The following is a 27,955-nucleotide window of genomic DNA, read 5'->3' on the forward strand; positions in this document are numbered from 1 at the left end:
AGGTCAATTCCCTAGGGTATAAGAAGCTCTCATTAATTGGTAAGAAAAACAAAATAATCCAGACAAATTGGAGAGATTACTGAAACTGAATAGGTTGTAAACATCAAATAAATGGTTCATGGCATTACATTTAGGAAAATATAATAAGGTACACTAATATCCTGTGAATAAAAATTATTAGGCAATACTCCAGAAGAAAACAAAATAACTACCCAGAATATGTGATGACCCATGAGCATAAGTCAGTATTACAGTCATTTTGATAAATAAACAACTTATGTTTACTGATGCAAATAAGATTATCTTGTTAAAAGTATTTCCTGTAGTCATCCTTACTGAGAATTAAAATAGAACAGAAATCCTGTTTGGAACCACTAATGCAAAAGTGAACATGATCTGGAGGAAGAGTTAAGTTTGGGATATCTATAAACCTTAAATTTTGATACTAGCTTATAATTATTTAGCTGTGTGATTTCTACCCATTTTGTCCCTACGTCTACATCTGTGAAATGGAAATAATGAGAATATTTTTTACTTCCCAGAATCTTTATAAAGATTTTATGAGGTAATAGAATAAAAACTTTGTGTTACCACATTCATGTTATATTATTGGTGACAGTGTAGACTACATGAATTGCTGTGGGAAGCTAGAAAGGAACTCTTAAGCCATTAAACTAAAAAAAGTTATATATTTATATGTATATACATACATACAAGTATGTATGAGTGACTGCTTGTAGAAAAGAAAAAAAACAAAGTTAAACTCTGAAAGTGTCTATAATTCAGGAAGTTGGACACCAAGTTGATCTTCTTTCCTATGATCCTAACCTACACAAACATTTCTCGGCCCCATGGTTAATTTTTTCTTTATTATTATTAAGAGCTAAAAAAGTTGATAGTGAACAAGATGGTTAGAGGAGTAGCTAAAGAAATATTGTTGAAAGCTGTATTTTACAGGTTCAAAATAAAAGTTTGTTCCTTTCTGACAAAAACTCAATGGGATGACTTCCTTGAGCTCAGAAGAGTTGGGGCAGGGGAGTAGGGTGGGAATGGATTTTCATTAATTTCTTTTTTCAAACATTCTGTGAGTAACTGCCATGTTTCAAGTGCTATGGTCTGTAAGATTCACTGGTCAAGAAAACAAACCCTCTCACCTGCCTCTTTCCGTTTAGTGACAGGCACAGGTAAGTAATCTAGCAGTGATGATTCAGGGCTGTGGTGAAGAAATAGATGGCTCAGTGTGAGAACACAGGAGGGATGCTTCACCCAATATGAAGTCAGGAATGGGGTCAGGGTGGGGTTAGGGATGAGGGTGGTAAATGACAACATGGTCTTCCTGGAAAAAGTGAGAAAACAGGCCGACAAGCTGAAACCTGAAGGGAGAAAGGCGCTGACCACATGAAGGGTTGGAAGAAGAATATTCCATGTAGAAAAAATGGAGTGTTAAATACCTGGGAGTAAACAAGCATAGTATCTTCCAGGAACCAAAAGTTGTTTGATCCGACTAGACAATACAATGAAAAGGTAGTAGGACTATGACTAGGGAGATAACCAGGGGCCAGGGGCCAATCACATTGTGAAGTTTGAATTTTATCTTGAGGGCAATGAGATTAATCAGGGCATATTATATTCACGTTTGCAATTTAGGGGGGAAAAGCTTCTTATTGCAGTGTGATGAATGAATGACAGTGAACCTGAGGAAAGGAAGGCTAGAGGCAAAGAAATTCATTGTAATGCTCTTGCAGAATTCAGGCAAATAAAAAGAAATGCTTATGCTGGTGGGGGTAGGGATTGGGAATAATGAATGAATCTGAGAGAGATTTAAAAGGCATAAACCACAGAACTTGGGACCTTTTTTACATGTGGACAGTAAAGGAGAGAGAGCAGTTAAGGGAGATAACTTTCTTTTTTTGCTTGGGCAACTGTTTGCATGATGACACCATTCCCTGAGATAGTGAACAAGACTACGAGTGTTCTGTAGGAGGGAAGAAGATGATTTCTGTTCTGAGTATGTTGAATCTTGAGTATCTGTGAGGTATCTGACGAAAATGTAGAAAAGTAATTGGAAAATAGGTGTAAAAGTCATGAGAAAAATCTGGGCTGCAAATACTGATTTGGGAGTTATCAATAATATGGCCTTAGCGTCTAAACCTAGAGAGTAGATGAGATCACTCACCATGAATGATATGAAGGAAGAGGACAGTGATCAACATTTCAGAAGTACAGATATTTAAGGAATAGGTCAAAATAAGCCCAAAAGTTAAACTGGGAAGGCTGGCCAGAGGAGTAAGACAAAAAACAGTTGAGTTTGGTATCATAGAAACCAAGAAAAGAAAGGACTGGAAGAAGGAAGATGTGGTCAACAGAGTCAAATACTTCAGAGAAAAATGGGGTAATAACAAAATTGTTCACAGGACCTAGAAACAACATGGTTCAAATTGGTGAGCTTCCTGAGAGCAATTTCTTGGGAGGTTAAGGAGAGATCCAGATTGCACCAAAGGTTGAAGTGTGAATGGGAGAAGATGTCATGTAGGACAATTCCTTCCAATGTCTACATGAGTAAATTTCTGACTATTGAACACAAACACTGTCTGAATCTCCAGTATCTAAGATCCAGGACCTAGGTATATTGTCCTTAATTAAAAGAAACAATATGATTTGATGGCCAAAACATAGCCTTACACTCAGTTATTCTAGGTTTTATTCTTAACTTTATCATCACCTGTCTATGTAACATTGAACAAGTGGTTCAACTTGCATGCCATACAAAAGCAAAGTCCTTAGATACATATTCCTCTTATAGAAAGAAAGGTAATTATGAGTAAATTTTATCACAGATAATAATTCACTGGAAACTTGACCACTAGACATCCTTTCTGTTTTGCAAATTTGCATATTTTTATATTAGGAATATGAAGTCTCTTCCTCTATACATTTTTTTTAATCCAAACACATCTGTATTTCTTCTTTCTGTTCTGTGGCCTGTCTTGCAATTCAGAATTAACTACAAACTGAGTAATATGAGTTATTATAGTTATTACATAGCTTCCTGTTGCAGATTTTAGATTATTGAGGAAGATGCCTAGAATGTCTAAATCTTATTCTTGAACACCACCATAGATTTTTAGTATATTGTAGTTTTTTGGAGATGTTCAGAACACTGGCTTATTTAGCTAGGAATTTAAAACAATAAATATTAAACAACAGAACAATTGACAGTCAGGAGCCCTGAATTCTAAGCCCAGCCATATTTTGTGACGGGATTGCCCTTGGCAAGCCGTTATTACTCTCTGTGCCTCATCTTCTTCCTTAAAAAATGTGTATAACTTTTTAGGCCCTCTTAGTAAAAGCTTGGGAGGGTTTATTGCAAGTCAATGTGCGAAAATGAGAAAAAGACCCATAACCCCAGTAGGTAAAAGAGAAATAGAAACCCTATAGATACTGCTAAATAACAGGAATCAACTATATTCCATTTCTGCCATTGGGTTTGATTTAGAATTACTGGTTTCTACCCACAAGCCCTGTAAGATGTCATTGTAAGAGAAATGCTAATGTTAAGAGTCCTCCTCCCACTTCCTCGTTCCTCCACTCTGACCTGGTCAGTTGTCCAAGTATCATCCGTGTCTCCTAACAGATCTGCAGGGATCGTATGGTTGTCAGACAGCTATCTCTACAGGCAGAAAATGTTCCTGTTTCATTTGTCACTACAGGGCAGAGAGAGTGAGAAACAATAAGAGTTTTTTATTATTGAACTCTTTTATGCTGTCTTGTTCTCCTCTCTCACCCTGACACATACTTTCTCAGGACCAGCATAAGCAACTAAAATTTAAAAAAAAAGAAAAAGAAAATCACAGTCAAACCATAAACTCTGCTATTTGTAATCAGTGCATAACCTCTGTGATGAAATTTGTGAGTAATTCACTTTCCACTTAAGCCTACCAATATGAGATCTAATGTTGCCGCCCTGAACACTAATGAAGGAAGTCAGACAGCAGTACAGCTAGCCCTTGGGGACTCATTTCTCACACCACCAAAAAGTAATTTCCGTCATTTTCAGCCATCTGGTAGCCTGGATTGTGAAGATGAAGTTTCATTCAAGTGTAGCTTGAGAGTGTGGGCCCTGGAGTCTTCTTGGATTTGAATCGGGTTTCTGCTTCTTGCCTCGTTCTATCTATACATCAGTTTCCCACCTGTAAATAAAATCCTCATAGGATATCATTTCTTTCTTATAAGGAGTTACTGCTATAATACTTATAAGTACTCTACATAGGATCTTACATATAGTAAGTGCCTAAAGTTACCCATTATTAAATTATTAATAATTGTGTTAGTGAGGGGCACCTGGGTGGCTCAGTAGGTTAAGCAACCAACTCTTGGTTTCAGCTTTGGTCATGATATCAGGGTCATGAGACTGAGCCCACATGGGGCTTCCTACTCAGCAGGAAGTCTGCTCAAGATTCTCTCTCCTTCTGTCTCTTCCCCTCCCCTCTACCCCAACCCTTACTCACACGCTCACTCCCTCTCTCTCAAATAAATAAATAAATAAATAAATAAATAAATAAATAAAACCTTTAAAAAATAATAGTGGTGGTTAAAGTATTAGGCGTAATAGTATTATTTTTGTGATGTCTGTGACAGAGGCCTTATTAATTCAGTTTTTAAGCTCTAAAGTGCCTCATCCAGTCTGTCGCATAGCACGGTGATACTTAGAGGCTTTCTGTTAGGATTCACTGATGGTTGCCTTATGTGGCTAGATTATAAGTAAACAGGTACTGCCACATCTTAAGAACACAGCTATGCAACTCATACTAAATAACACTGTTTTTCTTTTCCTGACATTTGGAGGAAAGATTGGACTCTATTAGTTTTATACACATAAGAAAATAAATATAGATACCATGTAGTGATAAGAAAAATGTATTAATATGTATAAATGTATATGCTCTCTAATATTCAAATAAGGTCTATTCTAATGAGAAAAGAGCTAAGACATTTTCATTATACCCCTCTGTGAACTTCCTACACTACTTGCTCATAGTGGAGAGATTCTTCTTTTAGTAAGACCAATGCTTTTCATCTGCCAAGTCCGTAAGGAGGTCCTAAAGCAGCCTGGCTTCTTAACACAAAACTTCAAATGGTTTAAGTCATAAAAGCATTTAGCTCAGATTTGCTATTTCCAGTGGCATGGACCCATGCTGCAAAGCTGGTTTTATGGGCACGGTTACATATTCCATTTGCTTTTGTCTTTACAGTTCCACCAAAGATCTCCAACATCTCTTCGGATGTCACTGTGAATGAGGGCAGCAATGTAACCCTGGTCTGCATGGCCAATGGCCGTCCTGAACCTGTGATCACCTGGAGACACCTTACGCCAACTGGTAAGCAACCGTCTAGTCTTCAAAATACCACACATCATGTAAGATATCCTCATGTTCTGAGATTCCACTGGATCAGAAAGGCAAGCTAATACAATTGCAACATAGGACTTGCTTAGGTCCTCCCTGGTCTTTGCTAATGTGTTCACCTCTATAAAGTCTACAACCATTTCTTATTTCATTTTCAATAGAACACCACCTCAAGGCAACAAATACAGAAGAATTAAATGCATTAAGTGGCCTAGTATTATGTCTAAAATGTATGCCAGTTTTGTGCTTGAGTGTCTTGGGGCAATGTTTTGTATGAATTAAATTTACTTAGTTCTTTGTATATTGTTTTGTTTGGCTTTGCTTTTTAACTATAGTTTCCTAATATGTTGCACCTTGTGAAAAAACCTCTCAGGAATAATACAGAATTGTTAGTGACTTCTGCTATCTTGTCCTTGGCATCTGTCTCTGTGGAGGGGGATCAGGCATGAACTAAGCTGCATGAGCTCATGATGGGTTCCTAGCTATTGACGCAAATTCAGTAAAACTCAGAAAATCCTTTCCCAAGAATGTCCTCTGCATCGTCCCTTCCCCCTTCCCAGCACTATCACCATAACTGAATTCTCAGGCCCTGCTGCTTTTTGAACGTTTCTTAAATACGGTGTCAAATTCCTTGGGTCAACTACCTACATACTCTCCTGATCTACAGATTACATTTTCTTATATGCAGCCCCATGCTTTTACACATGGCACAGTCTTTGTAGAAAAGGGCCTGCTATTTGATTTCTCAGGAAGAGGGGCTATGGATCAATAATTCTTATAAAATGTAATTTATTTTGGTAGATAGCCCTCAATTCTTAATTGATTTATATTTGATATTATCTTAAAATTGCCTTATATAAGGATTTAGAGATTTGATTAGCAATATGGTCATTTTGGAATGAACATCATACAAATTGTTATGCAAAGTGAGTCCTACATGGAAGCTATCCTGGGGTATTTCTAAAAAGCCAGGGTAGTGTTTACTTAAAGCATCTTTAAAATCTGTATTTTGTGGTTGAGAATAGGGGCCTTCGTGTCATATTAGCTCTCAAATTAATTTTTCAGGTGAATTTGGACCAGTCTATGGAATAGTCTCTTATTTTGGCAGCTATTAAAGGCTTCTATTTTCTTATGAGAGTGTCACTCGGAACCCATCCTAATTGTTAATGAGTGCAACTTGTCATTTATTGACAATATATAAGAGCAATAAATGAGGCACTTATTTGGAAGATCAATCTCAAACTCATTTCCTCTCAGAGCCGTTTTATACTTCACATGGAAAAAAATGCATATGGAAGATTGTCTGAAGTGTGAACCTCTGGATATCACACACCTTTCCCATGGGTTAAATTAAACATCCAGAGCACATTCTGCCTGGATGGAATTATATTATCCTCCAACCCCACACCTACTCCTTTCCAATGTAGAATTGTTTTTACTGAATGACTATTTGGTATAAAAGCTATTGGCCCATATTTAAAGATGTTATAAAAATATCCTTTAAAATCATTGCATTTACTATAATGTTGTTTTGAGAGATTGTTAATTTTATTACAGTTTCCTTTTGAAAATGCCCTTTGAGGAAATTCCTCTTTGTTTTCAGTATTTCTACTGCCTTTTTTCTAAGCAATGGTTTGGTTTTTTTATGAATGAACTCAGTGAATTTTTATAAATGATTATGAGTCCATGGATTTGACTATTACTAACCTAAGAGCCAAATTTATTGCCTATTTGTAAAAGAATTTAGGAAATCATATATAAAATACACTTTAATAAGATGAATTTTAAACAAACTCTGAGATTTTATGGCATCAAATTCATATAGACTGTGCTCTTGCTTTCCTCCTGTTTTCTTACCATTATTTTTTATACTGTTTCACCTTTTCTAATTAATTTAAACATCTATATAAATATATTATTTATAATCTCATTTTTTGTGGAACAAGTGGTAGAGAGAAGAAGGAAGGAAGATAAATTATATTCAATTTATAAACAAGGAATGAATTAAATTAATAAAAAGACTTTCTTTTGGTGTACTACTAACTATTAAGTAGTTGGGTTTTTAAATGTTTTTATTTATTTTATTTTTTTTTCAGGGAGAAATGCTATTCATGACCTGAACCCAAAGATATATTCTTTTTCATCTTTTGGGTTCAGAAAAATAATGAGATAGAATCAGAGTTTCAAGACTTTTCCAGGCTGGACCTAGGAGTTTAGATCTTCATGGCTAACACTAGGAAACTTTTTAATGGTAATGAATATCTGATTTGAATCCTGAATAACCTGGTATCCATGTGTTTTAAAGACAATGATAGACCATATCTTCCAGAGTAAAGGTAGCATTTACATACATTCAGAGAACCCTGGACACTTCAAAACCAACTTGAAAAATCAGAATACTCACAGGGATTTCCAATAGTAATGCCAGGGGGTCAGCAAACTACAGTCTGTGGGCTAAATCTGGCCTGTCCTGCTTTTGTATTGCCCACAAGCTAAAAGTGGTTCTTAAATGATCAAGTGGTTGGAAAATATCAAAAGAAGAATTTTATTTTTTGACATGCAAAATATTTGACATTCCTATTTGAGTGTCCATAAATAAAGTTTTATTGACACGCACCATACTTACTCATTTTTGTGTTGTCTATGGATGCTTTTGTTCTAAAATGGGAGAATTTAGTAGTTGTGACAAAGATGGTTTGGCTCACAAGGCCTAAAATATTTTCTATTTGACTCTTTAGAGAAGTTTGCAGACCGTTGCTCAAGACTATGGCTTAGGGCACAGACAAGGATTTTCTGCACTCATCTATGACCCCATGAGGCTCAGGGGTATCTTCCATCAAGTTCCTAAATACAGCTTAAGGGAAAGAACTTTATTCTTCTATAATCCTCTATCTAGGCCCTCTCTGTGGGTCAAATTCTATTCTGTCACATGCAAAACTAGCTCCATGCTTCATTCGCAAACTCAAGGGCAAACTCCAGTTTCCCTTCCAAAGGGTCTTAATTCCCAGGCCCACTCTTTCATCTCTTTCACATCTGACCTAAATAACCACCTGACCATAAACACATTCCTTGTAACAGGAGAGAAAATTTGCCTTCACTGTTCTATAAGGGAAACTAGGTTTATTGTGGGGGTTTTGAGGTTTTTTTTGGTTTCACGTGGGTTTTTTTCCCTTCTTTTCCAAATTTGGAAACAGGCAGTGATCTTTTCAGTCTATAACATGAAACCTTTCTTGGAGGCACTCAAGGAAGAGACTCTACTCCCTGTGTGACAGCAAAACTGCCTGCAACCCATGGCCATGTGAGCAAAAATATCCAGCTAGCTTTGTTCAATTATTAATTGTGCCTTCAACAGTATAGAATGTGACTGCCTTGCAGAGGAAATGTACCTGTAATTAGCTCGACCCCACAGGGGCATTGAGCCATGAAAGGGGGAAGATTCTATGCAGGGTTCACACATACCTGATTACTTGTCATTTGATGACACAAGGGGGAGAAAGGAAAGAGGGTGCAAGGTGTATTTTTATTAGGAGAAGAATATTTATTATCTCTTAATTTAGTTTTTAAAAAACACTTGGTTGTGCCATTTTGTTTCTCTTTATTTTGACATTTGAAATTTATTTTTCAAATACACTGCAAGAGTTTTTAAAGAGGGAAATTTTAAGAATGGTGAATCTTTTCATATATACATAATCAAAACATACACCTGACTTGGAGGAAAAGAGTTAATGAATTCCATGGTTGATTTTCTTATATTTCTGATTTCTTCATTTTTCTCTTCTCTCCAGTTATTCTCTATAGTCAAAATGATATGTCACATATACAGTTGTTAAATGTGACCTATTTTCTCCCTTAATTAAGTTAGACTTTCATAATCCTGTAACTCCCAGAGGGCAATCGCACCGTAACATGTATTTTCTATGGACTGTTTGATCTCCCTTCTGTGAGCAGTGCTGCTCCCATCTTCATTTAACTTTGTTTCTCCATCTTTCTTTTCACATTCCAGAGGAAGTCCCTTTCTCAAGTGTGCCTCACATGGTATCAGGATTGCCCAAGGTTACAGAAGGAGTTTCTATGCATTTCATTTCTACAAAGGATTTTTGCATCCTTAGTAGCTTTCTATACCTGAAAAATTCAGGCACACTGAGGACTTAGCCCTTTAGGCTGAGACCAACTTAGCAGGTGCTGTAAAATTCTCTTGTCCGAGGAAAAAGCTAGATTTGACATCAATATGGAATATAAATATATCACTTGAGAAATATTTTGTGTTTTGATAGGGTAGTTAGGAAAACATTGTGCTGGAAGGAGCTAAGAGGACTACAGGGCATCTGGAATCCCATTTCTCATTGGATATTGGGTTTTAATCATTTGGTCAGAGATTCCCTTTCAGTTCTTTTCCAAATTTGAATCCTTGCCTGATGATACCCTTGAATTCCATTAATGCTCTAGCCCTATCTGTCTTACTTCTAATATTATAGATTAACCAATTCTTAATATACGTAGCCTAGACTCTGCCCTCATGGGTTTGGGAAAAATATATAATGTTAAACGAAACTCATTTCTTTAAGTTGATTCCCAGAGGTATGTGTTGCAAGTAACAAACACCAGCTCTTGTTAGTTAGCATGTTAGAACTAGTATGACTTCATATTTCACACAGTGAACATGTGAAATGCAGTTCAAGTTTGAGGAGATTCTTTCTCCAGGGTTTTCTTGTATGGACCTTCCAGAAGGTTCTTTGAGTTAATTTTGGTCCTTTATGGATGTGGAAGAATCAAACTGGTGACTTTACAGGTAAAGGCTCTTGACCATATAGTAGTAATTTAAGTGAGAATGATGATTCAACCTGTTATGCTGAATGTTTTCATTTGTTTCTTGCATTTGAAGAAAAATCCCATTTTCCCTTTACAAAGAGCAGAAAAATGAATAAAAAATCCTGCTCTGTTTTCTTTTTAATATCTTACTTGTATATTGGTTTTAAAATATGTCGTCCACCAATACAGAATAATATTCAGATTAATCTTGATCTCCATTTCATAATTTGTTCTTTTGGCAAAAAAAAAAATTCATAAATGCTCACTTTGTTAAAGGACAAAATGAAAAGAAAGACGTGATCCCTGCACAAATGGAGTTTATAGTTCAACAGGAAAGCAGAGCATTGAACTAATAATCACATGAATAACCACTTAATTAGATTTATACAGCATAAAGAAAAATTATAGCATTCAATAAGACCATAAAACAAGGCCGTATAGCAAAATCTGCAAGGCCAGCAAAGCTCCCCTGAGGGGAGCTTATGCTGAGACCTTAAGGATGAATACAACCTGGCCAAGAAAAGAGGAGAGTGAAAAGTATCCTAGGCAGGGAAGAGAACATATATAATAATGCATTTAGGAATACAGGCAAGCTTCTTTATGTGAAACCATGATGTTAGTGTTTTTTTTTTATACTAACCTTTTATTCTTTAAGCACATATTATTATTTCCTTTTACTTTTTAAAATATTCCTGTTTTCCCTTTCAAAGAGTGGAAAATATAAAGAGAAATCTTGCTATATCTTCTTTTCAGTACCTTACTTGTGTATTGGTTTTAATATACAAAGTAGTATATAGCACAATACATACTGGGATATGTACATGTTCCCAGTATAGCAGGCATATAGGCGGTTATTTATGTGTGTGAATATCTTAAATTTAAGTCAGAAACATATTCTTTGCCCATACAGGTGATTCCGTAATAGCCTAATCAAGTAAATACAAATTCTTTTTCAGTAGCTTTACCATTAAAACAATTGGGTTATTTAGAAAATGAACACGATAAAATTTAACCACATGATCACTGGCCTCCAACCCTTAAAATCCTGGAGAGACTCACAATAACTGACACTGGCAACCTGCAAGCCATGGAAAGAGCTCCATAACCAGATGTGCTGGCCATTGTGATAATGTTGGACAAATGCTCTCCTCCCACCTCAGCACCGCACTCTTGCCCTACCCAGATTTGTCATCAGGTGCCCAGGGTACTCTTCCTGAAGAGAAATGAATCACTGTGGATGTGTCCTTGGGGGGACTAGCTTGGACTTGAGTGCTCCAGGACATTTTGGAGGCTTGGGTCAGGAAGGGACAATAAAGCTTAATTACAAACTTTGCACATCAACTAGGAAAACAGAAGTACAGAGTCCACATCTCTCAGAATCTTACTGTTTCAACTCTTCGTTGCCATTATTCCGAATAGTCTGTGTTTTACAATTTAACAGATATAAAAATAGAATTTGTCAAAAGTTATGAGAATTAAGGTTAAGTTCTTAATAGAGTGTTAGATAGTATTGATACTATTTTTATTTATTTTAATTGTTAGTTATCCATATATCAGTTTTATATAGTGATAATTTGGGGGGAGACTGATAATTTGATTGAAACAACCCAGTGTTGGGATGCCTGGGTGGCTCAGTCGGTTAAGTGTCTGCCTTCATCTCAGGTCATGATCCCAGGGTCCTGGGATTGAATCCCACATCGGGCTCCTTGCTCAGTAGGGAGTCTGTTTCTCCCTTTGCCTGCTCTGCCTGCCTCTCCCCCTGCTTGTGCATGCTCTCTCTCTCTCTCTTTCTCTGACAAATAAATAAATAAAATCCTTTAAAAAAAAAAAAAAGGAAAGAAAGAAAACAACCCAATGTCATCTTTATCCATCCCAACACAACAACCAGGGAGATTTTTTAAATGCTCTCTCTCATCAAAAGTAGTCTTAATATTTTGTGTCTCACATTATATTACAATATATTGCATCAACATACCCACTTGAGGTGTTCCTTTTTTCAAAAGGTCATGACAACAGCATCTTAGGGCAAGATTTTCTAGCATGCTTTATCAATGTGTTCATTCTCCTACGGGACAGTCTCTCAGAATCTGGCTGTATAACAGCAAATACCTTATTTACTATAGCTATATAAAACCTATAGGTTGTAAATTACAATGCTTATTATTTTTTTTACAAAATTGGTGTTCTAGGTGATAATTATAACATAACACCAAAAAAAAAAAAATGATCGGCAGTGTTCAGGAGCAAACCATTGAACAGTAACAGAGGGGCTGCACGATAAAAACAAAACAAAAAGAAAATGGTAAATTATAGATTTTTTTTTGGAGAAGCATATGAAAAAGATCAAAGTAATCATAGAATTGTTGAAATGGGCAGATATTAGAGCTACACAAACTGCTATAGAAGAGGAGACAATAGGACTCGCATGGTATTTGATAAGGCTTACTTATACAAGGAAAAGTCAGGGTAGGTTTTATAATTCTGTGGACCACCCACAATGAACTTGGGCATCTTGACTGTGGATGTCAGCTAGGGTCTATCCTAAGATCCCTCAGGAGATGTCCGAGTGGGACTGATTTAGGTCCTTGCTAAGAGGGGCAATCCTGGGTCCCATGAATCAAGGCATTTACCCAACGTGGTCAGAAGCAAAGGCGTTAGAGGACAAGTTCCAAGAGATTGTAAAGGGAGGAGATACAAATTGTCTAAGCCAGAAACTTGAGAGTGATCCTAGCCTCTTTTGCTTCCTTTGCCCCAGCGGTAATTCATTTGACACACTGTCTTGATTCCACATCCTTACTGGCTATCAATCTATTCCTCCTTCCCCATTGTCACACTGTAGGTACACCAACATTTTTCTCACCTGTATTTCAGTAGTTCTCCAGTTGAACCCCTTGCTACTAGGTATTTACCCCTCCTACAAAAACACTATTTCTTAATATAAAATTGGTCAAACCCTGACTAATTTCCCAAGTTTCCAGTGCCTTTGGGATAAAGTTCAAACTACTTCACATGGCCTTAAAGCCCTTCATCAACTTCTTCTCCTGTGCATAAGCCCTTAACCACTCAGCTTTATGCATTAAGGAAATTATACTACTTATAGTTCAAGAATATGCTTTGTCCCCTTGCTTTTGAGCCTTCACACATCCTGTTTTTTGTCTTAAAACATGATTTTCATCTCACCTATGTCATCATTTTGCCAGCATAACTTCTTGCAAGATCTTCAAAATGACACTTCCTCCAAGAAGCCATATAAAAGAACTAACAAAATTACATTTTAATTATGTGTAATCTCTAGATTGTAAGATCTGTAAAAATGCAGAACTATGTCCGACTCATATGGATATTCTCAGCACATTGTACTCAACCAGTCAATCAATTAATTGAATTATTTAGGTAAGGGATTTTTAAAAATACTATTATTGGGAAATAACTCACAGCATGCAGTGAAAACTAAATACACATTAATAAGTGATTAAAGCATGAATGAATGGAAAGCAAACTTCAAAGAATATGATAGAATTATAGAACTAAAGCTATCTAATAGCTTTATTAATTTCTTACGGAGAAAGCTTTGGAAATTTCAAGGAAGTTTCTGTCTAGGCCCTATTCAGATCCTTTTCTCCTTGTGTTGCCTTGATGTTCTGATCTGCTTCTGACTCTTGTTATTCACTAGGCTCCAGAGAATGCTCTGAAATCTTCACATTTTTGTATCAGATCCTCGAATACTCTCTATTTCACCCAATTATTATTAACGATTGTTCATTTCCTTCTGAGCAGTTATCACACAGAGTAACTGTCTTAAACATTTGTTTACTTTTTTACTGTCTATTTTCCTCATGAAATCAGACCCCTACATATCCTTAGTTCTCATTGTAGTGTCTGGCACTAATTGAGTAAATACTCAATACTCAGTGGATGAATTAATGAATTACTTATTCCAGATAAAAGTCAGACTCTGTGTTAGAAACTGCTTACGGTTTAGACTTTAAGAACAGAATCTTCTTATATAAACTAAACTTTTGCTTTACTATATCATATGCATCTCAAATATATGGGACAGTTTCTTTCCATAGGACGCTCTGTGCAATGTCTACTGCAATTTCTGTATCTATATCTATATATCTATATCTATATCTATCTATCTATACACACACACACACACACACACACACACATATATATAGTGAACTAGTGCTATAGTGGGGGTTGGGAGTTTGGTGACAGGCATTCAGGCCGACCCTGGTTTTAATAGTAGAGAACAGGTTGAGTCAACCTGAATAAGGATCCTCCCCTGCAGAGCTGTAAGTTTTATAATATCTCCTGTGATTCACTGTTATAAACTGTCCCTTACAGGGGTAGCCATCTGTGGCATAATTTTCATCTCCACTATTAGAAAATCAACTGGATTCCCAAATCTGGTTGATCGTCAGAATTACCTGGAGACAAAAGTTTTTAGAAATACAGATTCCCTGGCTCAGCCCACACATAAAGCATCTCTTTTGGTGAAATTCCGGGATTCTATGGGAGGAGTAAAGCCTCCCAGTGAGTCCAGTGACTAGCCAGGTGAGCAGAATGATGACTGTGTAAGCACAGGAGGGCAAGATCTAAAGGAGTGCTGGAAGGTCATCTGGAGGATCTGGTTAAAATGCAAATTCTGATTCACTGGGCCTGGGATGGGGCCTGAAATTCTGCCTTTCTAACAAACAACCAGGTGAAATATGGGTGCTTCAAATCCATGGACCACATTTTAAGCATCATCTTGGATCTTGAGATCAGAGTAGGCTGGAAGGTAGCAGGATGTGTAAATAGCCTAGCACAGAGAAACACCTAGGTAAGTCCCACAATGTACACAGTATTCACCAAATATTGTTAAAGTGTTTTATATTTTAATTTCTCTGTTCCATCCCAGAAACTCAGAGATAATTCAGCGAATAATAAGAATCACTGTAGTTTTGAGAAATAGGATTAATCCTTGCCTATCAAGTTTGGACCATGAGCAACAGAATTGGCATCATCTTGGAGCTTTCTAGAAATGCAGAATATTGGACCCCATTCCAGACCCACTGAATCAGAATCTACATTTTATCAAGATCCCCTGGTGGTTTGTATGCACCTTCAACTTTGAGAAGCCCTGGACTATGGGTGAAGAGTCTTTCTTTGTGTGCAGAGAAAGCTGCTTTCCTAAGAACTTAAAGTGTAGAAATGAAAGAACTTTCCCCACTTTCCCACTAACTAGTAACCCTAAACTTCACCCCTTTCTCCCTTCCCTCCAAATGTATTTCTACCAAGAAACCAGAAAAAAAAATGGTGTAGGGGCGAGGGTAGGGTTACAATACTGAACCATTGAATATTTATCGCTTGGAGAGGAGAGCATCTGATGCTTTACCTACTCTATCAGACGCTGCTAAATATTGCAAGCAAATTTAGCCTAGCATGTGAAGAAGTGCTGCCTGAATGACAGGAGCCACTTTTCTCATAATCTTTTATAATGGCTTTATCTGCAAAATTTAGACAATATTACGTGCCCTACCTGCCTCATGCTCTTGCTCTGAGGGATCAAATGAGATGAATATGTAAATAGTTTGAAAAGTGTAAGGCTCTCCACGAATGTAAGCAATTCAGAGAAAGAGTAAGTTGGTAGGAAGAATACAGAGTTTAGAGTGAGAAAACCCAGGTTCAAGTCTCTGCTCTCTACCATTTACTTTTTTTGGGGGGGTTGGGGGTAAGTCCTTTAAGCTCTCTGCTTTTCATCCATAAAATATTAATATAATGCCTGCTCACTGCTAGGATTCCTGTGTTGTCTCCAGTGATATAATGTATACGAAAATGATTTATTAATGATAAAGCATGATTCAGGTGCTGTTATTACTATTATCTTAGATACTGCAAGGCAAACGAGGGACTTTAATTACAGTAGTCATTTTTGTTACTATTTGGATAGTAGAAAGGACTAACTACAAGACTATACAGCTCTCCATTTGACCAAAATAAGTATTAAAACCAGAGTCTCCAGATAGTGTAAAGCAGTGATTCTTGGAGTGTGTTCCCTAACCCAGCAGCATCAGCATCACCTAGGAACTTGTTAGAACTGCCAATGATCAGACCCCAACACCAGATCTAGATGAATCATAAACTCTAAGCCCAGAAACTACAGTGATCTGTAGTGTAACAAGCCCAGGTGATTCTGAGGCACAATAAATTTAGAGAACCCCTATGCTAAAAATGCTCCTTTTTGAGACAGTCAGGGTTGTGTGCTATTTTTACCAAGCATGTGTAATAATAAATCAGTAGAAATGTTTTGATGACCTGGGGGAGGTGGGTGTGGCGTGTGTGGTGTGTGTTTTAAACTATTTGATATATAAAAGCACTATCACATCTCTGTGGTTAGAATTTTTTATCACTTTAGATGAAGAGGTTTAGAAGTAACAACTGCACAGAAATCCAAATCCCCACTTTGTCTTTTTCCCTCTACAGTCTAATGATATTTGAGGCTAACATATCACTTAAAATGTGCACACAATTCTGAAGTCCTCATCCTTCTCTAGGAATATTCATTTTCAAGTCTCCCAGTGCACTGAGGCTGCAATTAATTCTAAGAAAACAAAGAAACCTCAGTAGGTAACTCAAATGGGATGGCTCTGCCTTCAGAAGACATGCCAGTTAAATGCCCCCATATCGTTTAAGAAACATTAGTGAGAAGCAGACTCCTTTACAAAAACCACCTGGCCATTTCCTTTCTATGTCTTCATCCACCTCCCTTCATTTTATGGACTCAGATCAGGTATTTTTGTCAAGTTGGTCAACAATTCAAAAGCCCAGAAAGCTCTGTGAAATCATATGAGTGTTAAATTGTGGCTTAGTCTGCAGTTGCCTAAAGTGTTAAAATCTAATGAGGGGAAGAGAAAAGGAAAAAAAAACAACTTTAATAATTCAGTTGGCAAATATCAATGCAAATCAGATCTAATTCTTCAAGGTATTCTAGTAATAAAAACGGAAATGTCAGTCTTTGAATGACATCAGTCCTTTTTTTTTTTTTTTTTTTTTTAATATTTTTGGGGCCTGGTCACTGAGGCTTTATGCTGTTTTGACTGTGGAAAGACAGATCCAGATCAGGGAATGAGGGATTTGAAAGGCAGACAGGAAAATAGTTACTGAAAGTTAGTCTTCATAAAGCAGTCCAGGAGATACTTTGCATTTTTAAAAATTCCTTCCACCTGATTGATAGATAGATAGATAGATAGATAGATAGATAGATAGATAGATAGATATAGATAGAATGAGCGAGCCAGCCAGCCATGGGAAAATTGCTTCAAATTGCAACAAATTATAAATTCCAGAATTTCACCTGAGAACAAAAGTCATTCCAAATGTAACATATGGTACTGAGGACCTGGCTGTGCATAGCTTAGAGTCACTTGATATGGATACAGAGATGACAATTTTGGGGGTAACTCTGGAATTTAGACAACATACTTTAGTAGCCATCTGGGAGAAGATAGGTGAATTCACTTCTTTCCTTGAAGAGAAAAGAGGTGGACATCTTTTATTTTCTAGCAAAGTAATTATTTTGATGACTATGCTTGCCATACCTATAATGACTCCTATAAGCCCACTGACTTAAAATAGTTAAGTAAGCCCACTTGTATTTTTTTCAACTCTCAAATATCATAGACTAGGAGTGCTTAAACAACAAAGATTTAGTTTCTCACAATTCTGGATGCTAGAAGTCCATGACAAGGAGGCAACATGGTCAGGTTCTGGTGCGAGCTCTCTTTCTAGCCAGTAGATGGCCAGCATCTCCCCGTGTGCTCACCAGACCACTTCCCACAGAGAGGGAGAGCAAGCAGACTTTCTGGAGTCTCTTATTATAAGGGCCCTAATTCCACCACGAGGGCCCCGCCCTCATGACCTCATTGAAACCTAATTACTTCTCAAAGGCCCCATTTCCAAATATCATCACATTGGGGGTTAAGGCTTCAAATAAAAATTTGAGGGAAACACTAGTCAGTCCATAGCATGTAGTATCTGATCTCCCGAGGCTAGCCACCTGGACGCCTGGCTTACCTGTCTTTCTCTAAGCTCCTGAGTGCCTGAGACTTGTCATGGCTCTGTTGTCACATTTCTTTAAGACTGAACAGATCCCAGAGTTAAATCCTCTCTTAAACTCAGGATATGTAGCCATCATCCAGAGACCAAATGGGAATGGCATTACCATTCTATTGCTTGAATCCAGATGTCCTGTCAGTAGAGGAAAGGTGTCTTCTCCATAATGTCAGAGAACCGGCAGGAGATCCAAAGTGTACCCCACTCAGTTATCCTTATAACACCCCCAGGCCAGGCTGACAGGAAATTTTTTTTTAATAGTGTGAGCAGCTGTAACTCTACCAATGGCAGTTCTGTTGCTGGAGGAGGTGATTCCCCCAGAACATTTAAGCACTCTGAGTTCCCCACAGGAGGCTGACTCAGCGGCTGAATGTCAGAGTGGATCAGGGGCTGTGCTGAGGCTCATGTGCTGAACTGTTGGGAATGCATGGGATTCCTCCCTTGGGTCTCTTTCTTGTCCATGGTATGGTTCTGCAGAGAAAATGTCTGGCAGCAGCAGTAAACCATAATCTTATTTTACCAGGCTGTTTAAGGGTGGGTGACTGGGTGACTACAGGAGGTGAAAGTTACCATGGGCAGCCTGTAACCACCACATCTTGCTTCTGACCTGATTCTAATGGAATCTTCTTACAGAGATAGGCTGAGTTGTTTTAGCAGATCCAGAAATCCATTTGTGATCTCAGCTGCTTAAGGTGGTACCTTTCTGAGTTGGAACAGAGTCTCCATTTTACCAAAACACCAAGATAAGGAGCTCATTCCTTGTCCTTCTTTGGAGCATCTATGCATGAGTTCCGTCAGATTTGTATTAAAAAAAAAGGTTATTCAGGTCTTTTCTCACCACACGTATTATTACTGTTACTATTATTACTGCTACTTCTGCCACCACTAGTAATAACTTTACAAGTTTGAACTACCATTGTCAATGATGGAATGCCTTCCTGCCAGTCATGTTTACATTCTGCATTTGTAATTGCCAATTTTTATCGTATCTACTGGCCAATCATCCATGAATAATTCCATGAACCTTCAGAACCCCTTCCCAACTCAAGCCCAGAAGCAATCATTTACAAATTAAGAACTGGGCCTGAGACCATTGCCAAGGGGCATTCTTGATTTTCATCAGGGACAAAGCAAAATCTACCAGATATTAATAGGTTATTTGTGAGAATTTGTCCCCTTGTTGGCCTTTCATAGGAAACCAATCAAACATGCAACAAGTGATATAAAGATTATTTATACATTTATTCATACATTTATGCATTGATAGACACATTTGCTTATATTATTTGTATGAATTTGGTATGATTGTACCTTTTAGGTTTTTAAAAATAAATATTCCAATACCTTGAGATTTCTCAGTTTGCATCAGTAAGAAACTAAGGTACAAATCTGCATTCATAAGACCCAGTTATAGTCACGAATCACACAGTTTTCCTTGGAAATGTTCATCAAACTATTCTGATATCTGCACCATCGAAATACATCTTTGTATTAGTTTTCTAGGGCCACCACTGCAAATTCTCACCAGCACAGTGGCTTAAAACAACGGAAGTGTATTTCTATCATTGTTCTGGAGGCCAGCAGTGTAGTCAGGATGTCAACAGGGCAGCACCCCCTCTGAGGCTCTAGGGGAAGATCCTTCCTTGCCTCTTCCAGCTTCTCATGGCTCCTGGCATTCCTTGGCTTGTAGCAGCACAGCTCCAATCTCTGCCGGTGTCCTCACACGGTCTTTTCCTGTATGTCTTTGTGTCCAAGTGTCTCAGCTCTCCCTTTCCATTCTCTTATAAAGTCATCAGTCACTGGATTTAAGTTTCACCCTAAATCCAGGATAATCTCATTTCAAGATCCTTAAATTAAATACCTCTGCAAAGATTCTTTTTCCAGGTAAGTTCACACTCATTGGTTCTGGGGGTTGGATTTGGACAAATTTTGTTGGAGGCCACCATTCAACCTACTACAATCTGCTCTGCAAAGAAAAAAAAAAGAAACTTAGAGAATAATGAGATTCAAGTGGAACAAACCTAATTGACTTTTGAAAGGCAAAGTGTGGGAAGCTCCAGGTATTGCCATATTCAAATCTAATGTAATTAGATCTTGCCTTTATTAGCATGTGAGCTGAGGAGAAGAGATTTTATATACTGCACGGTTCTCTGAGTTAGCCTATGAAGACCAAGATCTTTATAGAAAAACATAAAAGAAGTACACGTTGTTGCTAAGAGGATAAAATTAGGAAGTAGGCCAGCCTGGTTTGGAGTTTTAAATATGATTTGCTAACTGTGTGACCATGGCAAAATGTCTTCCTTCAGCCACACAATGACCTACAAATGGGGGGGAGGGGAAATATAACCTTCTCATTATTGTTGTGGTAATTAAAGAGACAGTATTCATGGAGCACTTCCCACAGTACATGAACTATTAAGCTCTTAATAAAAATAGTTACTGTTATTATTGTTCCATTGACATTTCTAATGGGAAAAGGTGTGGTCTATGTGCAAAGCACCAATCTGCAAGTGACCCTGCTGTACAAAGGACCCCCCCCCCAAAACGGCCAGCTAACAATAACACATCTTCATCTTTCCTTCCCCCCAGTGCCTTAGCTATAGAGGAATTTTTCCATGTCTTAACTGGGCTTGAACACAGTGAAATGATGGATCTTGTTCCTTCAAACATTGCTTATAATAGATCTGTCAGGTGTCCTATTTAAACCCTAATGGTTTTGCAAATAGCAGAGCTTACGAAACACCCAAATTTGAGGTGAAAAAGAAATATTCAACATAATTCAGAGGCAAGCAGTCAGTGTGAATTTAGGGTAAAAGGTTAGCAGAAAAGACATTTGTCTACAGCTGAGAAACAGAATCCCCATCTGGCTTGACCTGTGTGAACTTTCTTCCTATCTGAACATCTTGTCCACACAGGGCTAACCTCCAGTAGCCCTTGGCTCGTGTCTCTTTCCTAACCTTAGTCATACTTTCTCTTATCCTCTGGGTGCACTGGAATGTTTTTTTGCCAAGGGATGCTTTCCTGTTTCTGTAGCGAAGTGCAGAGGGAAATAGGGTGCATGGCGTAGCTGGGCAGGCAGCCAAACCTACACATTCAAAAGGCCTGTCAGATGGCATCCAAAGTTTCTTTCGACCTGGCTTTCTGCCTCCTCATTTCTCCTTCCTAATCTCCTTTTGTGTTCTCCACTGTCTGGCACCAGAAAAATATTCTCCATCATTTTCTTTCTTCCTTTTATGCTCTAACTTCAAGTTGTTCTAATACTCTAAGTCAAGACTTTAAGAAACAGAAGTTTAAGTAACTCCCATCACTGGTGCATAAGTACACATGGTGCAGCAATTGCCAGCTTAGCGCTTCTCTTGCTGGCTTGGACCCCTTGGTTCAATATTAGTAGAGCCTCTGTATGAAATTACTTCCTTCAATCTCATGAACTTCAGTAGTTTTCATTTCAGGATCACCCTATTCCTCATAGATGAAAAGAGACCATTGCTTCCAGAAATTAGAAGCCAACAAGAAAAGTCAGAGGAGGAGAACAGTATGATGAATGAGTTATTGTTTAGGAAGTGTGGTAGACAGAATAATGTTCCCTTGAGATGTTTCCATTCTGGTCTCCAGAACCTGTGAATATGTTACCCTACGTGGCAAAAGGGATTTTACTGATGTGATTAAATTAAGATTTCAGAGATGGGGAGAATAGTCTGGATTACCTGGGTGAGCCCAATATAATCAAAAAGATCCTTATCAGTGGAAAGCAAGAGGATCAGAGTGAGGAAGGAAATATGATCACAAAAGCAGGGGTTACAATCCAAGAGAGATTTGGGGTGCTACACTGCCAGCATGAAGATAGAGGAGGGGCCATGAGCCAGAGACTGCAGGCGGCTTCTAGAAGCTGGAGAAAGGCAAGGAAACAGATTCTCACCTAACGCCTCCAGAAGGAATGCAGCTCTGCTGACAGTTCAATTTTAAGCCTTGTTAGACCCATTTTGGATTTTCCACCTTCGGAACTGTAAGTGGCTTATTGTTTTAAGCCACTAAATTTGTAGCAGTTAGTTATAGCAGTAATGGGAAACCAATTCAAGGAGCGACCCCTTCCTATTGTTCATAGCCAGACACACAATTATGTAAAATTAGTTTGAACTGTTTTGGGGGAAAATCAGATACTGAAAACGTCTGTACGGAATTACTTGTTTTGTCCTAATGGGTAATTGAAATGCTCTGATCAATGGTATCTTCACATATTTTATTACTGGTGGCTAATATTCAAAGAATTGTATTTTGATAAAATAATACAAAAATATACTAAAGGAAACTTCTTTTTTCTTTCCTTTTCTTTTTTTTTTTTAAATGATCCACAAACACTGCCTCAAGGTAATCTTTGTGACCATCAATTATCATTGTACCATTGAAGCACAGAAGCACCTGTTAGTGGTGACATTTCCAGGTGACGAACACTAGATAAGCCATCATTTATTATGACCCAGTGCCTCAACTATGTCTGTTACACTACAGCTTTGGGAATACTGCCTGCTTCAGAATTAAAATTTACTCATTTTCAGTATTTCCCTTGAAATTTCCTGGAGAGTGACAGGATGAGAGATAAAAGGAGGTCTCGTGGTTACGATTAAGTGCAACTATTAAAATACTGAAACTAGAACTCACCATCTGCTAGAACAGGGGTTAGGTCAGCAGTTGTTTTGTATTAGTCTTCTTTGATGAGCATGTGGGATGTCCTTGATTCCTGGTGTTACGAACCTGCTGTACAGATACATTATTTTTCTTTTCTTCCTAACACTTGATAAAATGTGAGTTACTTGAGGGAAGAGCCAATATCTTCTTTTTTCACTCCCCTTCTCCATATGTTATACCTATTGACACTTCATAGAATAGAACCAGGTTCTCAGCAAGTAGTCAATGAATAAATAAGTTAATGTCAATTTCCTTAAATAACAATAGCTACCATTGGTGCAGCACTCGGTGTACAACGTGCTTCCCCACCCACGCTCTAGTTGACGACCCAGACATAGCACGAGGTGGGCATCCTTTTTTGAGGAGGCACAATGCTAATGAATGAGGCCCATGGAGTTGGACAGCCTGGGTGGAATCTGGACTCCATCACCCCTCATCTGCAGTTGTGGAGGAAATTTACTTCAGCTTCTCATACCTCAGTTTCCTTGTCTCCAAAAAAAAAAAAAAGGTGGGGGAGGGAACAGTTCCTATCTTACTGGGTTATTGTGAAGATTAATTGAGGTAGTACCTACAACATGCTCTAGCCTGGGGCCCAGCAGGTACTGAGGGTTCTAGAAATCATAGATTGCTGCTGTTCTCCTTTGGTGGAGAAGGAAAAGGAAGACCAAAGACATAAAATGACTTACCCAGAGTCCCTAATAACAAAATGGACGATCTGGCTCAAATCCTACTTTCTTCTGTCTATAATGTATCAATATTTGAGTGTTCAGAATCTGTTTTTTAACCTCTCTTCTTTTTTCTTTGTTGTCTCTTCCCAGCACACACACATTTTTTCTCTCTCTCTCTCTACACACACACACACACACGCACGCACGCACATGCACATACACACCTGCATCACTGCCCAGCTTCGATTGCTGTGGCGAAGCACTGGGGAGCTCCACATGTCCCTGTCAGGAATCTGCTAATGGCAGATGACAGCTGTGCAATGACAGAAGCTGTGTGCTTCAGGGGCCAGGCCCCCGCAGAGAGGAACGGTTTCACATCCAGCCCAAAAAAGGCACGCGGCTTTATCCTCCTTCCCGTGTGAGCCGATAGCCATCTCCCTGCCCACCGACCACTGTGGTCATACGGTGGTTGGTTTACCTGCCCTTTATAAGCTCCGCTAGCACCAGGAAATCAGAAAACCCCCTCGGCAGAAGGGGCTCACCAAATTACTCCCGGGCTACAAAGGAGGCGAGGCGGCCCTCACGCTTCCAAGCCTTAGAGACAGAGATCGGTATCTTGTCAAATGAAAGGCCGCCTTGAGAATTTGAATCACTTTTCTTATCCTTCTCTCCCCTCCAGCTCATCCTCCAAAGCAGGCTCTCTAATTTATGAGATGTTGGGGACCACATATTGGGATAAGCACAGCATATTAGCTCTGCAGGAGCTGCCAAATAGGACAGTAGCTATTTCGCAACTTAGGTTTTGAGGAGAAGAGAATTTGACAAATGGTCCATCTCCCTGGAGGATGAGAGAGCAGCAAGTCAGCTAGCCAGAGAAGAGGATGATAAAGACAAGGGGAGCACAGACTGATACTCGCTTTTCCAAAATCTCTCTTTACCTGGAGGGAAAAGAAACGTGGTTCAAGTTGCAAATCCTGCTGCCTGTGATCTGGAAGATTCCCGTCACTGAATGTGCAGCCAAACAGCTCTCTACGCAGGAGCTGATCTCAAAGCCTCCTCGTCATTGCCCACACCCCAATCCTGGCATCACTTTGCAAGGGATTTGTTTTGTATTTGCAATGTTAACACTCTGAGCAGGGGAAAGATGCCAGCCCTGTGAGCAACAACAACACAGCTTGGTAATTGGTTTTTAAACGCTTTTTTTGCTTTAAATTGATACCATGGATCTTTTATTCTTCCTCCCTGGAGGAATTTCAATCTTTTATTTTTTGAAGGGTGACTTTTCCTTGTCCTATGAGAATTAACGGACAAACTTGCCATTTCTGGTTGAGAAAGGACTCTAACAGGAGATACACATTATCCTACTGAGCCGGCTGCTGAGAAGGAGCTGGAACCAGGGAACTGAATGCTGAATCCCAGTTCTGACTGCCCCTGACTCTCTGTGACCTTAAACAGACCACTCCTCCTCTCAGAATATTTCAGACTTTTACATACATAGCAATCACCTGGGGGATTTTATTAAAATGCAGATTCTGATTCAGCATGTCTGGGATGGGGCCTGGGGTGTTGCATCTAAGCTCCCTGGTGATGACCATGCTGCTGGTCCATGGATCCCATTTTGAGTAGCAAGCGTGGACATTGTTGTTTCTCCAAGTGTGGTCGACTGACCACCGGAAGTTCTGCCAAAGTGCCTTCCAATATATATTCTGACTCCAGCATCTTCTCACTAAATATTTTCATTCCCATTATGTCTCTGCTGAACTACTGCAGTTGTCCCAACTTCCACTTTCCACCCCCTCTGTTCCCTACCCAGCCATCAGAGCATTCTTTTAAAAATGTAAATAAGATTAGATCACTCCCTCAGCCCCACTTAAAACCCTTTAATGATTTTCAGAATCTCTTAGAATAAAATCCAAGGATTATTATGGCCCTACGTGATTTATCCACTCTCTATTACCATCTCCTACCATTCTCCTTCTCCCACTCTCTCTATCCTAGTGGTTCTCAGCTACAGGCAATTTTGCCCCCCAAGGGACATTTGGCATGGCTGGAGACATTTTTGACTGTTGCAACTGAGTGGGTATAGTGGGTAGGGGCCAGGGAAGCTACTGGAATCCTACAATGTACAGGAAAGCCCCATACAACAAAGGATTATTTAGCTAAAAAATCAGCAGTTCTATTGTGGAGAAACCCTGCTGTGACCACACTGCCCTGCTTTCTATTACTCAAGATTACCGAGCTTCTTCTTACCTCAGGGCCTTTGCACTTGCTATACATCTTATGCCTCAGACTATACAGATGCACATATACATGTATATATATACACACACACACATATGGATACACACATGCACACACACACACACACACACACACAATCATTTTTATCATTAAAGTCTCAGTTTGAATACAGCATCCTAAGGAAAGCTGGGATACCTAAAGGTATCCCAGATACCCTTAGCTAAAATAGCACACATTCCCTGCTACTTTTTTGCCACTGTGCTGCTTTATTTCCTTGTAGTGCTGTCACTATTTGAAAATTTATTATTTACTTATTTATGAGATTTTTTGATCTGTAGCTCCATAGTAGAGGATACCCAGGACGGTATGCACTTTGTTCATCTTATTTGCTGCCATATCCTTGGTGACACTGCTGTACCCTACAAGGGTGCCCAGGGCGTATTTTCTGCTCAAAAATATATGTAGAATTAACATTAACAAATGAGTAAACATACAACTAAATCTACTTGGGTGTTTATTTTTTAAAATGTAGAATTCTAAGCCCTATTGAAGACTTACTGAAATATAATCTTTTAGGTATGGGATCCAGGAATCTACATTTTAACAAACTTTCCTTGTGATTTCTATACACACTGGAATGTGAGTTCCACTGGGTTAGATAATAACAAATAACTAACTCTTATGACTCACAGTGAAGTGCTCACTTGCCAGCCTGCACATGGATCTTGTCAGCAGGCCTACTTCTCTTCTGTCCTGTTGGAAAAAGGCCAGGAACCATGTCTTTGGATTTATCTCTGTGGGTGGAAGATGGAAAGGAAACTCCAGAGCATGACTGACCCAGAACCCCATCCATCTTGACCTTGAGATTGACTAAACCTGTTTTATTTTTCTTGAGGGTTGAAAGGACAATGAGGGAAGGGAAGGAAATAACTTCCTGAGAAAATAGCAATAAAGTGAGGAATGAATAAAAGATAAACAGAAAAATATGAAATTATCCTCGAGATAATGAGTATCATGAGGACTTTCAAAAATTTGTGGGAATGTTTCTGCCCACAGCCCTACCAGTGGCTGTGAGAGATTACAATCAACCAAAAAGCTTGTGAGTGATCTCACACACAAAGCTAATGAGCCATCTATTTCCCATCTTAAATTTACATCATCTTTTTTAGTGGAAGGAAAAGACTACATTTATCCCCGTTACACACAATCTTAGTAGATTTGCTTTATTGTTGAAGTATTCTAACAAGGCTGTGATCTTGAATTCTTGTTACAATAGTCTAAACAAAACATCAACTCCCTGAAGACTTTCCTTGAAATCAAAGATGTTGGGGGATTAGCTGCGTATGTCAGTGTAGAAGTGGAGCTAACCCTTCAGCTACTATTCTACCATCTAACTACTTCTAACGTAGTAAAATTCAATGTGTGATCATTATTATTACTGTTATTCTGTAGTAGCTATTTTAATCTGTTTAGTTATAATCAGTAAAGTTGACTATCATGTTCTTTTCTAGATCCTTCAAAGTGACATCAATTCTTTAATTCTTTGGGAAATTTTTTCAATCAGTTATGAATTCTCTTTACCAGTCTACCAGTGTGGAGTCACCTCTGGCCAAATTTCATTTTAGATTCCAGTATACAACAAGACTCTCAAAAGGAGAATTCAGTCTTCATGACTAAGTTGATGTTGTTTCTCTTCTCCATAGAAATTCCCAGAGCATTTCACTACCGGTATGTAGGGATCACTTATTCTATGCTGAAATGAAGGTGCCTTTCAGCAGTTAAACCTGGCCACTGTGATTACTATTCAACAGCACAACAACATATCAGTTACAGACAAGGACTAAAAACATTAAGAGAAAGTTAGCCTTATAAAAGGGTCACAGGATCCTGACATTTTTATAACTCAATAATTTTATAACTGATATGACTCACTCCTAAGTTGGGTTACCAAATGAAGTTGCATTTGAGGTGGTGGCAGTTAGTCGTTTTTATCATAATGACTAACACTCCCTTCTTGCCCGCTGCAAGTATTCTTTATCCTCTTTA

The 27,955-nt window shown here is 38.5% G+C and overlaps 1 protein-coding gene across 3 annotated transcripts in view; it reads left to right on the top strand.

The window, feature by feature from the left end:
* The window catches only part of LSAMP (limbic system associated membrane protein), a 632,927-nt gene that overhangs the window by 394,264 nt on the left and 210,708 nt on the right, over positions 1-27,955 (top strand). For all 3 annotated transcript variants that reach the window (XM_045785137.2, XM_087861611.1, XM_045785136.2), the window contains exon 3: positions 5,253-5,378. In XM_045785137.2, the coding sequence (XP_045641093.1) occupies positions 5,253-5,378 (126 nt within the window). The remainder of the gene's footprint in view (positions 1-5,252; positions 5,379-27,955) is intronic.

This window comes from Ursus americanus, chromosome 4 (genome assembly GCF_024610735.1).
Source record: "Ursus americanus isolate L20-20 chromosome 4, mUrsAme1.1.p, whole genome shotgun sequence".
Taxonomy (NCBI): domain Eukaryota; kingdom Metazoa; phylum Chordata; class Mammalia; order Carnivora; family Ursidae; genus Ursus; species Ursus americanus.